We start from the raw sequence: 18,502 nt of genomic DNA, 5'->3' as shown, positions 1-18,502 counted from the left end.
ATTTTGACTGGTTAAGGTGCTAAACGTATTTTTTATAGTGCTCGATAATATAACTTTTAAACTAGCTTATAAAGGTTAAACCAGCAGTCTATAAAAAGTTAACTCATGTAACGTTTAACTTTTATCATTTTATGAAAAACTACTAAAACAACTGACCATTAATTATTATTCAAACAATAAATAGCTATCAAAAAAACAAATTTTGCCCGAACATATCCAAAGTAGGTAAGAAATTACATATAAACCACAACCACAAACCAAAAGACAATAATTACATGAGATTTGATAAATGTTAAGGATTTTTCATTAAAAAATATGATATTAACACGAAAAATTACCTTTTTCGATATCAGGATTTATAGGCTTTTAAAAAACAAAATATTTAATGCTAAAAAAAATTATAAGCACAAGAATGCACTTACTAGGAAAAAGAAAAATATATTTATATTCTAGAATTCAAAGGAAAATTACACTATTGATTCTACTAAATAAATCAGTAATACTATTCAATGTATAAATCTACAATGTCATTAAAATAATGTAAGTTACAGGTTTATATATATATATATATATAAACCTACATGCTTGATTCTTGGCTTTTGATGGAGAAAGAAGAAAACGATTGCAATGGAAAAAAAAAAAAAAAAAAGAGAGAAAGTTGCTAGGATTTTGATGTTCTCCTTTACATATATCGTTAACTATTATTTTAAAGTTAAATATATTTTTCTTGAAAACAAAATTTTAAGTTAATATTCTCAAACCCTATATATATATATATATATATATATATATATATATATATATATAAAAAAAATTAAATATTAAATATTAAGTAAAAATTTCTCATCAAATAATAATACATATATTTTATCATAATCCGACTAAATTGGCAACCTTGTGTGTTTAGCTACGAACAAAGACAATAGATAAAGAAAACTAAATTGCTTGAGAAAAGAGGAAGGAAATGAAGTGTTACTTTTATTCAATTATCATATATGGCGACGCCATTTTTATTTTTCTTTAATAAGTAAGCACTCCCATACATAGAGGACATAACGTTTAAATACATAGAACATTATACAATTTCATTAAAACCCATATGCTCCTCTGGAGGCCTAATTTACATGGTCTCCTTATGATCATTGTTGCCACCTGAGATCTCATCAGAGTTGTAACCATAGTGAAAGAACTCAGGACGTTTAGGATCGAACTTCTCAAATGACGTTGACTTGTCTATTTTATCATCATCATTGTAACCATAGTGAAGGAACTCAGGACGTTTGGGATCGAACTTCTCAAATGACGTTGACTTGTCTTTTTTATCATTATCGTTGTAACCATAGTGAAGGAACTCAGGACGTTTGGGATCGAACTTCTCAAATGACGTTGACTTGTCTTTTTTATCATCATCGTTGTAACCATAGTGAAGGAACTCAGGACGTTTAGGATCGAACTTCTCAAATGACGTTGACTTGTCTTTTTTATCATCATCGTTGTAACCATAGTGAAGGAACTCAGGACGTTTGGGATCGAACTTCTCAAATGACGTTGACTTGTCTTTTTTATCATCCTCATTGTAACTATAGTGAAAGAACTCGGGACGTTTGGAATCGAACTTCTCAAATGACGTTGACTTGTCTTTTTTATCATCCTCATTGTAACTATAGTGAAAGAACTCGGGACGTTTGGGATCGAACTTCTCATCGTTGAGATGGTTTAAAATAGATTTTGGCCCATTTTCCTCGATAGAAGTTTTATCATCGTTGAGATGTTGATCTTTTAGTAGTTCTTTCCTCGCGTCCACAGTAATACCAAACTATTAAAGAAAAAAAGAACAAAGATTAGAGCTTGAGTCCATATATATTGCCAAACTACTAAAAGAATCAAAAAAAGCATGTTCTTGAAATAAGACGAAAAAATTAGAGAGAAAAAAATGTCACACTAAAAATTATATGTAGTTCCGCTGAAAGTATAAATAATATTAGGAACAAAGCTAGCCATTTAATTAATAAAAAATAATATCTGCATTAATTTCTTTAATAAAAAAAAAAAAAAAAAAAAAGACTGCAACATATAGCTTTGCCATTAATTTCAATCGAATTTTAGGGTTGGTGCTAAGTAGAATAATGTATGAAGAAATGGTTCACTCACCAAGAGAAGAGGGAGAAGAACAAAGAAAATAGAGAAGCTCTTCATGGTTCTCTTTAGTTGTAAAGGGGAGAAGAAATGTTTGGTTTTTTAATGGTGAAGTGCCTGCTATATATAGCCACACAATGTCAAAGAAACCTTTAGCAATATAAGGGCATTTTTGTAAAAAGAAAATTTCTCAACTCATTTTTTTTTTTTTTTGTTATTTCTTGTTTATTACAAAATACGAAAAATTCTTAGCTACAAAGGGTGTAAAGCGCATCCGCAAATATGAGAAAAAGCACAAAGAGGAAAAATCTTAGATAGGCACGTCGAATGGAATTTCCATCTAAATTTCTACTTTTTTTGCGTTTATATGAACTGAAAAACGAATAATTACTCGAACGTAGAGGGACTTAAGTGTTGATTTGGTCATAATTTAGGGACCCCAAAACATTTAACTCCCCACTTAATGTTTGCTTTTCAATCCATGTAAATGGAAAAAGGTAAGAATTTGGATGGCAGGGCCTCGTAGTATAACGACAACATTATTTAGGTCATTCAAGATAATTACTCAAACGTTGAGGATCCTAGGTGTTAATTTGGCCATAATTTAGGGAACCGAAAATATTTAACCCTTTTAACAATTATCATGTAACAGCATTTTGAAATTACTGACGCTTTGTAATTAAAATTTAGGGAAAAAATAAGGTGTAATTGCAACAATACGTAAAATTCAAAATGTTATTATACTCTAAAATAATTAATTGCACCTTATAGTTAAAAATTAAAATAAAATGCAATTCCAACCATATGCAAAGTTCATAGTATTTTTATTTTATAATATAAATTAATCAATCTTTTTTTTCCTAATTTCTCTCTCTCAATAATTTCAATAATTATAATATGAGTTAAAGATTAACAATGTGCAACTGATTTTAATGTACAATTATTAACATTACAAGTATTTTTCATATGTATTGTTGAATTACATGGAATAGAATTGTTAATTTTGTTAAGAAAAAAAAAAAAATCAAAGCCATCAGTGCAAATAATTAAATTTCTCTTGAATTTCCAATAATAATTCACTTTAATATAGGAGCGTCCCACAAAGTTTTTTTATTTATTTTAATATCAGAAAAGACCCTATTAGATTCTAATAATTCTTTACTTATCTTATATTATCTTTTTTTTCCCTCCACATGAACCAAGATATGTGTTGGGTCAATATAAAAGTTGAGTGACATTCTTATAATTCATATCTTACATTATCCTCGTTTTTTTTTTCGTGTAGGATAAGATATGTGTAGGATAAATATAAAAATTGAGAGATATTCTTATAATTGAATAGAAAAAAAATATTAAGGCCACCTAGATGGATTTGGTCATGCCTCTTTTCAAAATTATGCGCGTGCGCATGCATATATATATATATATATATATATATATATATATATATATATATATATATATATATATATATACTCTATAATTTTTTATTGCTCTAAATGCATTAAAAAAATTTTAATTTAGGCTAATTCATCATTTGAATTTTTTTTTTTAAATTTTAAACTCATTTGAATCTAAATAGATCTCACAACTATACATATTCATGTTTTTATTTAAAAATCGATTATTTGAAAAATAAAATGGTTGATTTAGTTGTTTATGATAGTTGATAATAGTAATCATTATTTAATTATTTAATTGTTTATGATAGTTGTTTATGATAGTTTATAAATAAAAATAATTATTTAATTTTTGTGTAGTAATATTTTCTACTTATTTATTTTAATTTAAAATTTTTATAAATAAGATTATCCTAAAATATTAATTTCAAAAAATAATTTATTAATATATTTTTTTATAAAATTAATATAGTCAAAATATAATACATTGATAAGAAAAAGCCCTAAATTCAGTTGATGAGATCAATAGTAAATTGAAACTTATGTAAGCTTTATCAGCTATCAATTCCTTATTAGAGGGATATTTAGCTTATTTGTTTCATGCAAATTTATTCTACGTTTAATTTATATGTGTTAAATCTTCATTAACTACTTTTTCAACTCCTTTTTTTTTTTAATCAATTCCCCAGGGCTATATTCACCTCAATAATAAATCATTAATAATTTTATTTTCCAATTACTATTTTTATGTTATCATTATCATATATAATTATCTAAAAACAATAAATAACTAGTAAATATTATTATAAACATTTAATTAATATTTATTTATTTATTTATATACTATATTAATTAATTACATGAAATAATGCTATAATCTCCGCTGATTATTATTTTCTGCCCAATATCTTTAAAAGGGGCAAAAAAAAAAAAAAAAAAAAAAAACCTCTTTAGGCTAACCATATATTATTTGGTTGATCTTTTTACTAATATAAAAAATATGATTGTTAAGTTTGAATTTTTCCGATCGCACTAGTTTTTAATAATTCGATAAGTCAATGGAAAAATTATCCCTTAATCATTATGTTATTCGATCAATTGAGCCTTTTGATTAATAAAAAAATATTGAGTGATCAACATTTTTTTAAATTATAAAATCTTGCATTTATGCATGTGTAAAAGTAATAATTTTGCATGGATGATTGGGCATGATAAGAGTAACAATAATACCAATTCTATGGATGAGTAGGTAGGAATTGGGGTTGGTGAGTGCCACTCCTCATACATTGGTAGATAATTTTCTCATTATTGATAAAAGTTTTTATTTTTCTTTTCAATAATATACATTTAATAATACCACGTTTTTATTTTTTTATTTTTTTTCAAGAATAATAATACCACTGATTACCTTAAAAAACAAGGACCCTAGAGTAAATACTTTGCCACTTTTATTGATATTTTAATTATTTACACTTTAATATCCTTATGGGTCCTCTCTTAAAAAACAAGCACCCTAGAGTAAATTCTTGTTGTTGGTAGCTAAATTATTCTTTTTATTTTCTCAGATGAATCTATCATTTTTTTTAATATGGTATATAAATAAAAATAATTAATTAATTTTTGTTTAGTAATGTTTTCTAGTTATTTATTTTAATTCAAAATAAAATAAAAGACATTATATTAAAAAAGAAAAAAGAAAAAAAAATACAATCATAATATGAGTGTTAAACTTATTTCAGAATCAGTTGTCCGTCGATTAAAATATAAATCCCAACATAACCTCAAACAACACAGAATAAGAAAATATTACATATTATTTGTCATTAATCTCCGTATCGTCACAAAATGATATCTGGTAGAAAAATTAAATCATTAGGCACCACTTTCATAAAAAACGAGTTGATTTTGAACAAATGGTTAAACACTTGACTCGCATTGCAAGACAGCAGCATTACCATGTCGAAACTTGCTTACCTTGAAGAAACTTCTAAGTGACGCGAATTAGGAGTACAACCATGATGAAGACACATGTCATTAGAAAAATCAGAAGCCAAGTGAAGCATGTAGTTTTAGAACTTTTCGAGTATATCTCCAAGGCTCGGACATTGGCACGGCCAGTGCCTGCCAAGCTTTGCTCAATAGCGTTCTCTGTAGAATCGAGTATCTGCACCGAAACAAACATTTAGGTTTTGAGACTAGAAATAAAAACTTGCATATATGTTGTTTTAGCTTCATCTAATAAATTTATGTATTTCTTTTTTTACAGCCATTGAATGCAAAAACTTTCTGACATGTACAAGAAGAGCATCAGTTTAAAAAATAGTCCCAGATCGATATACATGATCTTTGCAATCACATTTTGATAAGTATTAAATTCAAGTATCTATAATACGTAAATGAACAGAAATCTGAATTTCCACATGATAAGTGGTAATGTAGAAATTCATGATGCATACACTCATCAACTAGAAGTTTTAGTTGCTACTGCCATTATTTCAAAGAAAATTGAAAAATACAAACAAAATTATGAGTTCAAGGCAAGTTGTTTACCATATCAAGAAGAAAAAAGGTTGAAGTAGAAAGTTGCTTCTCAATTTCCCTTACCTCATTTGTCGGTAAGTCCACCATCCAATCATTGGTAGGGAAAAAAAAATTACAGGGTAGATTTTTCTTATAAAAGCCTGTCCTCTTATGGCTTTTACAATTTTATAGATCTGTACTTGTTAATTCCTTAAGGGCCCATTCCAAGTCAATTAACACAATTAGCAGCTTATCGATTACTGCATGAGTACAGAAATGGTTCAGTAGTTGTTCTTCAATTCATCATTAATCAAGAAGAATTTCATATCCTAGCAACTTTCATCGCTTAATAGAGTGATTAGTATGTCAAAATACAAGACCTCAATAGAACATCAATTCCCACAGATTAAATTCAGAAAAATGCTGCTATAGATATCTCTCTGATTGCCACTCCCAACCTCTCCTTCACAGCATTTACAAATCTGAGCAATTTTAAGATAGAACTCAGACGCTTCACATCAATCAATTAATGGCAGAAGGAAAATGACACTTCTTCACAATCCTAGTAGTTTCTAAATCATTACCATGTTAGAGATACTCATTAGCTAACTTGTACACAAAGAATAATGGATTACGCGATCCTCTAATGCTGCCTCCCCAGAACATGCAGAATCACTCACCAAAGCTACAATTGCACATCTCCTCAGAAGGTAATACATTTGGTTCCAAAAATCATTACCTTTTCAGTATTTTGCAAGGACTGGCTCATCAAGAGACTACTCTCTTTTAGTTGTTGTGCCAACCCAACCATTTCATCTGTCAGGTCTTCTTGAAGCTTTCTGCAATAGGATACACAAGTTTAATCAGAAGTTGATGATCTTTGAAGCAACTAGGTAGTCCTAGATTCAATCTTTGGAACTTGGAGCAAGAAAATATGCAGAACAAATTATGTTTTTGAATATCTCTGCCTATATCATGAAAATTTTACTCATTAATTTCAGGAAACTACATTGTACAGTTATAAATATAGTACTATAAGCAACAGTCAAGAAGGAGGACTAAGAAACTTTAAATGTATTGAAGCATTGTTATTTATGTAAATCCTGTTGCAATAAACTCCAATTTGCAATGAACCTTTCATTTTCACCTTATCCCTGGAAAGCGAGTTGAGACAGGGGAGTGAGATCTTCTTTCGGTTCAATACGTCCACCTACGAGACTCACCTTTGGCTTTCGTCTCGGTAGGGAAAGAAACATAATAAATATTAAAGATCAATTTGGTGTCTGACTTACCTTCCACTCCAATCCCAGTTCCCCTCTTGCTCAAATACTTGTTCTGTCCCGCTCTCTGAACAATACTAGGCTGATGCCAAGCAGGGCACCATGTTACACCAAAATTCCACTACTATCTTGCTTATGGTGTACACATTATCCCATTGAAATGCCAAAATAGCTAGGGGAGTAAGGGTGTGCATTAGTTGGTAATAACCAACTAACCAAACCGAAATATGTGGTTTGATTCGATTAGCAAAGATTTGGGCCTCTTATTTGGTTCGGTCATCAGATGACCATGGTATGGAGCCAACCATGTTAACCATGTTTCAGTCATCAGATGAACATGTTAACCATGTTTCGGTCTTCAGATGATCATTTTAACCAAAAAAACCAAACAACACACACACACACACACACACACACAAGAACAAAAGGATTCAGTATGGAGCCAACCAAACTGAATCAAAATGTTTGATTCATATATGTAATTCAATTTGGTTTAGTTTCCCCTATTTTGATTACTGGTTAATTCGGTCAAACCGAATCCACTGATGCACACCTCTACAAATAGAATCATGAATAATCACCCAATGCCCTCAAGAGGACCATCCTTGGTCTGTAGTCAATGCATCTTTAGCAAACAATGGCTGTATGAGTTTATGTGGAACTCCACTGGGTTTTATGTAGAATTAAATGCAACATTTTTACTTGAAAAACTTAGATTACAGATCTAAGAGTGGATTACTATGTAATCTTTGAAATTATCACATCATGATTGGGTGTACCCCAATCAAACAGTAAAAGTACCTGTGCTTTTCAATGTGTGTTTTTGCTGCAGCATCCAGTTTGACAGGTGCTGATGTATCAACCTGAGTGATTTCATGAGTGCTATCATCAAAATTTGGGGCTGCCCTGTTCAAAGAACAACAAAAATCATAATGAAATAAATATAGAAACAGAAGGAGGAAAAAGAAATGAACACCAAAAGGGAAATTGCATGAATCACATAAATCCTAACAACTAGAGATTCATTACACAAATCTTCTTCTCAAGCCAGGAGAAGAAGGGAACTGAGTTTCTCCATCTGCTTTAGGACTTTCGCTCATTGAACTCTCAGCAAAAGGCTCTTCAGATACCGAATCTGAGGCTGAGAATTAGCCGCATAAAAAATGGTTAGATGTTACAACATCAACCACTGCCAATACTGACAATTAATAGGACAAACAAATTGAGGCAACATCATAGATTGCATGCATGGTTAGATGACACAAACAACATATAGTATGCTTTTAAGTTGTAATCAGTACGCTTAGTCACTGTAACCAAAGGGGGGAACAGTTAGAAGAAGTAGAACAGGCAACAAAAGCAATTAAACCAAGGAGAATGTATTGCAATCCATGAAGTCAACATATTAGCTGAGAGGGAAGAAGAACAGTTCATTCAAGAGATAATTAAAAAAAAAAAGAATTAATTTGTGGACAGTAATATCAAAATCCTATGTACAGTCTTTTCAACAAAAGTGAAATCGGTCAAGATTTGCTCTTATGTTTTCTTCTACAGAAACATAACCCCGTATCTTCAGTCTGTTTACATCACAGTTATTGAAGCTCTACCACATTATAATGGCAATGGCATTTCAACAGTTTTTAGTCCCTTGAGGGAGGAAATGAAAAGAAGAAAACTTACTCTTCGAACTATGTTCAAATATCTGCTAGTGCAACTAATTTTAGAAGTGTTGCTAAAGTTCACAATCACATTAATAATTTAACAGTATCCAATGCAACGCACCAATGGGGCAGCTAATCTGGAAGCAACGGCTTCAATCTTTTCTGAATAATCATTGACCTTAGCCTTTGAAACTCTGTTGAAATGTATTCAAAGAGAAGTTAAAAGTAGCACTGCATTTAAATCTTAGAGATTGTTACATAAAATACAACTCCAGCCACATTTGATTTATTGGATTGATAATGGCTACCGAACAGAAAAGGCCAACTCAAATGCAAAGGGGAAGAGAAATCTGGCTCACAATCAAAGAACTTAGATGTATTATTAACAAGTCAATTTTCCTTGAAAAGGACATTTACAAAAAGTTCCAATATTGGTTATCCATGAAAATTTGATTAAAGTTTTTCAAAGTTCAATTACAATTCAAAACAAATTTAAGAGAAGATATAAAAGAAAGCATGCATACCTAGGTAAGCCATCTAGAGTTCTCTCTTCAGCCAGTTGTTCCAATTGTTCTCGTAAAGTAGCAACATACTATAAAGTTCCAATATTAAAATCCATAGGTAACAAAAGAAACAATTAGTTTATTAATGGCGCTAATGTCATTACAGAAATCAGATTATACAAAATAGTATTTAGTGTTATAACCAGTCGAAATGTTAAAAGCTACTCAAAAAAACTGTTGCCTAACACAACTAAAATATCAAAATTTCAATTATGATCGGTTTTTTACTAAATTTTATTAATTTTCCTCAATTATTATTTTATAGGTGTTAAGGCTTTTACTCTATTTGTTAATTTATATTCAATCATTTTGTTTTTATTATTTCATGTAAAAATAAATTAATATTCTAATTTATTTAGAAAAAACAAAAACAGCAAAACAAAGCCACGGAATCTTGACAACTTCGTGTTTCCAATAATAATTCACTCAGCGTGCCATGGAATCTAAAATCATTTTTTTAGGGAAGACCCCATTAGATTCTAAAAATTCAACGTATTTCACACTATCCTTTTGTTCTTTATCCTCGTGCGGGAAGAAGATATTGTAGGGTGAATATAAAAGTTGAAAGACATTCTTATAATTGAATAGGAAAGAAAGAAATTAGGGCCACTTAGATGGATTTGGTCTTGCCTCCGAAGTTTTCAAATTGTAACCATAATGAAGTAATTAGACGAGCCAAAAATAATTTAATAGGCTACACAATAAGAGTAATTCTTTCCTTAATTCTCCAAGTTAGTGAAAGTTTTTATGATCGAGTGGATTAGAACTCCAGACTTCTCACTTTTCACATATTTGAATAATAATTCACTTTAATATAGAAGCATACCACATAATCTAAATGATTTTGAAGTTTGTTTTGTCTTTTTTTTCTTCCCTTTATACAAAGGAAAGACTTACCTGCACTCAATGTCAGTGAATGAACTCACTCATTTACAAACTAATCACAAAAAGTGATTTGTTTCAAATGAAAGCATTTTTTATCATACAAACAAAAAGGATAGAGCGTAAGAGTTTTTAAAAACAATCTTTTTTATTGGTTTCGTCTATAGAACCACCCATACATATTGAGTGTGAGCAAGTCTTATCCTTATACAGAGTAATGCATTTTTCGCTAGTTAAACAATATTGGATTACCTTAACCCACAGAAAATATGTGGATCTCATATTTTTTCTTTAGTCTCTTTCAATTAAGTCCAATTTTAAAACTATGGATACAATTAAATAACATATGCAAAATTCAGCAAAATAAAAGTTAATTTAGAGTGAAATTGGAACAACTCGAAAAGTTTAAGGCCAAAACTATAGTTTATCTAAATATAAAGTATAATTAGATTTTACACGTGTAATAATGGGGCCGGTACGGCAAAAAACTTGAAATTTAAGGAGCAAAATTAAAAATCTTCAATATTTTAGAAGATAAATATAAAAGAAAATTATGGTTAAAGGAACTTGAGACACTCCTCACACCCTTCCTTCATCCTTACATAGGTGTGGTCCAATGTTTTCCTTTTCCTTTTCTTGTCTTTAGGGAGACACACCATGGATAATCATTTAAAAATCATTCTGGTTTAGTTATTTGTGATGATTGACAGTGGCAGATGGATATATAGTTATTTGGTTATCAATAATAGGCTACCAACCATGTGATTCTGATAGTTGGTAAATGGGTAGTTGGATGAGTAGTCGAAATGGGTATAAGCAATTATTTACAGTTTTTGCTGCTTACAGTGAATTTTTTTTATCCAGTAGAAGGCCAAAATGGCTTAAATAATACCATGCGCTACACAATATGAATAAAGTTCTCTTTAATTCACTAAATTGGTGAAAACTTTGTGATCAAGAGGACTCGAACTCTAGATCTCTCACTCTTCATATAAATGAAAAAAATTAATAAAATTATATCTGATTGGCACAGTTAATTATTTTATTAATCATAATATTTAAATAAAATTTTATTTAAACAATCATCATTTAACTAGTAACTTTGAAACAGGTTAAAAAAAGTCAAAATAGTGAAAATTTAAAGGAATATTATATTCATAAGTCCTACATATTTCTAATAAACTCTTGACATAAATTCTTAATTCAGTAACAACAAGTTGAGGCTTAGCAACCACTTGCAAAAAAACTACAAGTCAAAGGTCGTGTTCGGTAATAGTTTTTTAAGTAGCTTTTAATATTTTGATTGGTCAAAATGTTAAACGTATTTTTTTATAGTGTTCGGTAATATAACTTTTGAACTAACTTATAGAGATTAAGCCAGCAATTTATAAAAAGTTAACTCATATAAAGTTTAACTTTTACTATTTTATGAAAAGCTACTAAAACAACTAAACATTAAATGTCATTCAAACAGTTAACAGCTGCTAAAACAACTAATCTTGACGAACACATCCAAAGTACTTAAAAAATTACATATAAACCACAACCACAAACCAAAAGACAACAATTACATGAGATTTGATCGATGGTAAGGATTTTTCATTAAAAAAATATGATATTAACACGAAAAATTACCTTTTTCGATATCAGGATTTATAGGCTTTTAAAAAACTAAATATTTAATGCTAAAAAAAATTATAAGCACAAGAATGCACTTACTGGGAAAAAGAAAAATATATTTATATTCTAGAACTCAAAGGAAAATTACATTATTGATTCAAAGGATGATAACTATAAGTGATGATGATAGTGTGGATGAAGCCCCTGTAGAGGCGTTGTCGGTGATGTGAGATGGTCTGATCGGCGGAGCTTTTAGCAAATGATTTGTTATCTATAGAATTGGTTATCAAAAAAACTATTATTTATTATTAAAAATTTAATATTTATTTAATATTTATTTTTTATTTAATATTTATTTAATATTATTAAAAATAAAAAACTATTTAATTGTGTAAATTAAAAAAAAAAACTATTTTCAACACAAACATAAAAAAAATTCACAGATAAATAATTATCCAATATTTCAAATATATTTAATCAAAATAAATTATTTAAACTTTGAATAAATAACTATAAAATTTTATTATCTTAGTGTTAAAAAATTTATTATGTACCTATGCAATTGAAATTATATTATATATATATAAATGCTAGACTTATAAATTTCTCCCCTTTTATAATATCGAATTATATATATTAAATTATATATATCGTATCTTGTGACTTCTAATTTGTAGTTTAGCTAGTCTTAATTATTTTAAATTCATTTATTTTTTTAAATAATCCACATTATATATTTGGTCATAAAAATATTTATTTAATTTTTAAAATATTAAATTACACTGGTCCATATATATAAAATAATTATTTTAAAACTAATTAATCTTTAAATTTAAATTTGATCAATCTTATTTTCATTATAAATTCTGTTTTACTTTGTTCAAAAATAAACATATTCTATACTTATATAGCTTTTGAATAAAATTTGTTTGGTTTACAACTATGTAATATAAAGGTTCATATATCATGAATTTATAACCTCTAATTTATAAATTTGAATTTATAATTTGTACTTAATATATTTTTTCAAGTTTCTTAATTAAAAGAAATATATATCTATATAAAATAATTATTTTTATTATTTAATTTATAAATTTTGAGATTCTAATTTACTTGTAATTAAAGTTTTACTTGAACCATTTATATTATGTATATTTCATGTACTTTCAAATAATTCAATCTCGTTATATAATTTAATATTTAAAAAGTTAACTCATGTAACGTTTAACTTTTATCATTTTATGAAAAACTACTAAAACAACTGACCATTAAATATTATTCAAATAATAAATAGCTATCAAAACAACAAATTTTGTCCGAACATATCCAAAGTACTTAAGAAATTACATATAAACCACAACCACAAACCAAAAGGCAATAATTACATGAGATTTGATAAATGGTAAGGATTTTTCATTAAAAAATATGATATTAACACGAAAAATTACCTGTTTTGAGATCAGGATTTATAGGCTTTTAAAAAACAAAATATTTAATGCTAAAAAAAATTATAAGCACAAGAATGCACTTACTAGGAAAAAGAAAAATATATTTATATTCTAGAATTCAAAGGAAAATTACACTATTGATTCTACTAAATAAATCAGTAATACTATTCAATGTATAAATCTACAATGTCATTAAAATAATGTAAGTTACAGGTTTATATATATATATATATAAACCTACATGCTTGATTCTTGGCTTTTGATGGAGAAAGAAGAAAACGATTGCAATGGAAAAAAAAAAGAGAGAGAAAGTTGCTAGGATTTTGATGTTCTCCTTTACACATATCGTTAATTATTATTTTTAAAGTTAAATATATTTTTTCTTGAAAACAAAATTTTAAGTTAATATTCTCAAACCCTATATATATATATATATATATATATATATATATATATATATATATATATAAAATTAAATATTAAATATTAAGTAAAAATTTCTCATCAAATAATAATACATATATTTTATCATAATCCGACTAAATTGGCAACCTTGTGTGTTTAGCTACGAACAAAGACAATAGATAAAGAAAACTAAATTGCTTGAGAAAAGAGGAAGGAAATGAAGTGTTACTTTTATTCAATTATCATATATGGCGACGCCATTTTTATTTTTCTTTAATAAGTAAGCACTCCCATACATAGAGGACATAACGTTTAAATACATAAAACATTATACAATTTCATTAAAACCCATATGCTCCTCTGGATGCCTAATTTACATGGTCTCCTTATGATCATTGTTGCCGCCTGGGATCTCTTCAATAAGAGACGACGGCTTATTATGCTCGAGCGGTGATGATTTTTCTTTGTTGTCGTTGTAGTGATAGTGAAGCAAGTTCTTATGTTTGGGATCAAATTTCTCAAATGACGATGATTTCTCTGTGTTATCATCGTCGCTGTAAGTATAATGAAATGATGGAAGAGGAACCCAACGCTCAAAATTTTGAACAGATGATAATTTGTCAGTGTTATCATCATCGTTGTAACCATAGTGAAGGAACTCAGGACGTTTAGGATCGAACTTCTCAAATGACGTTGACTTATCTTTTTTATCATCGTCGTTGTAACTATAGTGAAGGAACTCAGGACGTTTAGGATCGAACTTCTCAAATGATGTTGACTTGTCTTGTTTATCATCGTCGTTGTAACCATAGTGAAGGAACTCAGGACGTTTAGGATCGAACTTCTCAAATGACGTTGACTTGTCTTTTTTATCATCGTCGTTGTAACCATAGTGAAGGAACTCAGGACGTTTAGGATCGAACTTCTCAAATGACGTTGACTTGTCTTTTTTATCATCATCATTGTAACCATAGTGAAAGAACTCAGGACGTTTAGGATCGAACTTCTCAAATGACGTTGACTTGTCTTTTTTATCATCATCATTGTAACCATAGTGAAAGAACTCAGGACGTTTAGGATCGAACTTCTCAAATGACGTTGACTTGTCTTTTTTATCATCATCATTGTAACCATAGTGAAAGAACTCAGGACGTTTAGGATCGAACTTCTCAAATGACGTTGACTTGTCTTTTTTATCATTGTCGTCGTAATGATAACCAAAAAACTCAGGACGTTTGGAATCGAACTTCTCAAATGATGATGCCTTGTCTTTTTTATCATCGTCGTCGTAATGATAACCAAACAACTCGGGACGTTTGGGATCGAACTTCTCATCGTTGAGATGGTTTAAAATAGATTTTGGCCCATTTTCCTCAATAGAAGTTTTATCATCGTTGAGATGTTGATCTTTTAGTAGTTCTTTCCTCGCGTCCACAGTAATAGCAAACTATTAAAGAAAAAAAGAACAAAGATTAGAGCTTGAGTCCATATATATTGCCAAACTACTAAAAGAATAAAAAAAAAGCATGTTCTTGAAATAAGACGAAAAAATTAGAGAAAAAAAAATGTCACACTAAAAATTATATGTAGTTCCGCTGAAAGTATAAATAATATTAGGAACAAAGCTAGCCATTTAATTAATAAAAAATAAAATCTGCATTAATTTCTTTTAAAAAAAAAAAAAAAAAAGAGCAACATATAGCTTTGCCATTAATTTCAATCGAATTTTAGGGTTGGTGCTAAGTAGAATAATGTAAGAAGAAATGGTTCACTCACCAAGAGAAGAGGGAGAAGAACAAAGAAAATAGAGAAGCTCTTCATGGTTCTCTTTAGTTGTAAAGGGGAGAAGAAGTGTATGGTTTTTTAATGGCGAAGTCCCTGCTATATATAGCCACACAATGTCTAAGAAACCTTCAGCAATATAAGGGCATTTTTGTAAAAAGAAAATTTCTCAACTCATTTTATTTTTTTTTTTTTGTTATTTCTTGTTTATTACAAAATACGAAAAATTCTTAGCTACAAAGGGTGTAAAGCGCATCCGCGAATATGAGAAAAAGCACAAAGAGGAAAAATCTTAGATAGGCACATCGAATGGAATTTACTTACCTAGACTGGATCTATAGCCACATTTATAGACCAAACCAACGACAGTAAGAATTCTTTAAAAAGTGTTCCGACTTTATCCTTTTTTTTCATAGTGCATGGTCAGAAATACCATTATTTTAATAAAAAATCCTATTTTCATTGGTTTGATCCATGAGTGGAACTATATACTCGTAAAATTTTAAATAGGCATAATGAATGATTGATTGAACTAGCAAAATGAATTTACTTTCCATCTTGTTCATGATGTAAATTGGATATTAGAACGCAATCAATATTATTGTTTTTAAATATAATTTCAAATAAATTAATAAACAAGTTAAAAAGTTCTTGTAGTCAAATAAAAAACCTATAGCTATGTTAGTTTTATCTGTTCTGCAATACTATAAATTTTGATGTTGCATTTTTTAATTTTTATATTTTATTCTGTTAATTATTTTTCAGTGATATCATTTTTGTTTAAAAAAAAAAAGAACTATAAATACATTAATAACATAGAGATATGACACACATTGCTTAAAACAGTGGTAATTTTGATAAAGTATGCTAGGTCATATAACTCATACACATGTATACTCCAAGAAATGTGAAATCCAATTATAAAAATCAATTTAATTTTAGTTTACAAAAAATCAATTTTCAATTGTTGATTTGGTTACTTTATATATGATAATTCAACTAACTGAAATAATCAAATTTTTATTGAATATATCTTTTACTAATACTATAAAATTTTCAATTTTCATTAAAATTACATTTTTATTAATAACATATATGTTTCAAAAAATTAATTAATAAAATTTAATTATAACTAAGTATTTATTCAGTTGATTTAGTTATAACCAAATACTGAAACAAAATATTTAATTTCAATTATATTTGATTTTTTACTATATTCAGTTAATTTGTTTCAATTAATATTTTATGGGTGTTACAGATTTTACTCTCTCTGTTCTTCTTTTAAATGTCACTTTAGAAAAAAAAAATTCACTTCATTTGTTATTTTAGGAAATCAGGGAAGTATTTAATTTTAAAAAAAAAAATTACTATCATCTCTTAGCATCTCTACTAAGTAAATTAGTCGATTACAACTTTTTTTTTTTTTCAAAATTGGGTTGATTTAATGATTTTTTTAATTCTTTTACAATTATGTTAAATTACACCTTCCCCCTAAAAAAAAAAAAAAAAAAAACTTAAAAATGAATAAAGGGAGGAGTTAGTCAGAAAATTTGAGTCAGTTTACCCAATGCCCACCCCACTAATAATATGAAATAAAATCTTATGCTATATGAGATTTTCTTTTTTTGCATTTTTTTTGTCATGCCATTTTTATCATGGCCTAATAAACAAAAATATTATGATCATTACGTAGACTTCTTGTAATTATAATTTATTTTTAACTTTTTAACAAGGGTTAAATTTTTTCGGTCCCTAAATTATATTCAAATTAATATTTAGGTCCCTCAACGTTTGAGTAATTATTTTGAAGGACCTAAATAATGTTGTAGTTACACTGTGAGGTCCTTCCATCTAAATTTCTACTTTTTTTGCGTTTATATGAATTGAAAAACGAATAATTACTCAAACGTAGAGGGACTTAAGTGTTGATTTGGTCATAATTTAGGGACCCCAAAACATTTAACTCCCCACTTAATGTTTGCTTTTCAATCCATGTAAATGGAGAAAGGTAAGAATTTGGATGGCAGGGCCTCGTAGTATAACGACAGCATTATTTAGGTCATTCAAGATAATTACTCAAACGTTGAGGATCCTAGGTGTTAATTTGGCCATAATTTAGGGAACCGAAAATATTTAACCGTTTTAACAATTATCATGTAACAGCATTTTGAAATTAATGACGCTTTGTAATTAAAATTTAGGGAAAAAATAAGGTGTAATTGCAACAATACGTAAAATTCAAAATGTTATTATACTCTAAAATAATTAATTGCACCTTATAGTTAAAATTTAAAATAAAATGCAATTCCAACCATATGCAAAGTTCATAGTATTTTTATTTTATAATATAAATTAATCAATCTTTTTTTTCCTATTTTCTCTCTCTCAATAATTTCAATAATTATAATATGAGTTAAAGCTTAACAATGTGCAACTGATTTTAATGTACAATTATTAACATTACAAGTATTTTTCATATGTATTGTTGAATTACATGGAATAGAATTGTCAATTTTGTTAAGCAAAAAAAAAAAAAAAAATCAAAGCCATCAGAGCAAATAATTAAATTTCCAATAATAATTCACTTTAATATAGGAGCGTCCCACAAAGTTTTTTTTTTTCTTTTAATATCAGAAAAGACCCTATTAGATTCTAATAATTCTTTACTTATCTTATATTATCTTTTTTTTCCCTCCACATGAACCAAGATATGTGTTGGGTCAATATAAAAGTTGAGTGACATTCTTATAATTCATATCTTACATTATCCTCGTTTCTTTTTTTTTTTTCATGAATCTAAATATA

At 28.2% G+C, this 18,502-nt stretch overlaps 3 protein-coding genes across 3 annotated transcripts; all 3 read right to left on the bottom strand.

The window, feature by feature from the left end:
* Positions 1–961: 961 nt before the first annotated feature.
* LOC105634423 (uncharacterized) lies at positions 962–2,305 on the bottom strand. Its single transcript, XM_089716602.1, has 2 exons — positions 2,152–2,305; positions 962–1,816 (listed from the first exon to the last, which is right to left on the bottom strand). The coding sequence occupies exons 1-2, from the start codon at positions 2,194–2,196 to the stop codon at positions 1,121–1,123; spliced, it is 741 nt and encodes a 246-aa protein (XP_089572728.1). The 5' UTR covers positions 2,197–2,305; the 3' UTR covers positions 962–1,120.
* Positions 2,306–5,254: 2,949 nt separating this feature from the next.
* Positions 5,255–10,724, bottom strand: LOC105634413 (uncharacterized). Its single transcript, XM_089716435.1, has 8 exons — positions 10,695–10,724; positions 9,522–9,589; positions 9,115–9,191; positions 8,366–8,477; positions 8,138–8,242; positions 6,796–6,895; positions 5,511–5,700; positions 5,255–5,388 (listed from the first exon to the last, which is right to left on the bottom strand). Exons 1-7 carry the CDS (start codon positions 10,722–10,724, stop codon positions 5,524–5,526), a joined length of 669 nt encoding a protein of 222 aa, XP_089572561.1. The 3' UTR covers positions 5,255–5,388; positions 5,511–5,523.
* Positions 10,725–14,129: 3,405 nt separating this feature from the next.
* Positions 14,130–15,851, bottom strand: LOC105632127 (uncharacterized). Its single transcript, XM_089716485.1, has 2 exons — positions 15,692–15,851; positions 14,130–15,362 (listed from the first exon to the last, which is right to left on the bottom strand). Exons 1-2 carry the CDS (start codon positions 15,734–15,736, stop codon positions 14,289–14,291), a joined length of 1,119 nt encoding a protein of 372 aa, XP_089572611.1. The 5' UTR covers positions 15,737–15,851; the 3' UTR covers positions 14,130–14,288.
* Positions 15,852–18,502: the final 2,651 nt, after the last annotated feature.

The sequence above is a fragment of the Jatropha curcas genome, chromosome 11, assembly GCF_041381405.1.
Source record: "Jatropha curcas cultivar XTBG-Jc1 chromosome 11, XTBG_Jcur_1.0, whole genome shotgun sequence".
Taxonomy (NCBI): Eukaryota; Viridiplantae; Streptophyta; class Magnoliopsida; order Malpighiales; family Euphorbiaceae; genus Jatropha; species Jatropha curcas.
The sequence above is the reverse complement of the archived record's forward strand: the minus strand, read 5'-3'. Positions and strand labels throughout refer to the sequence as shown.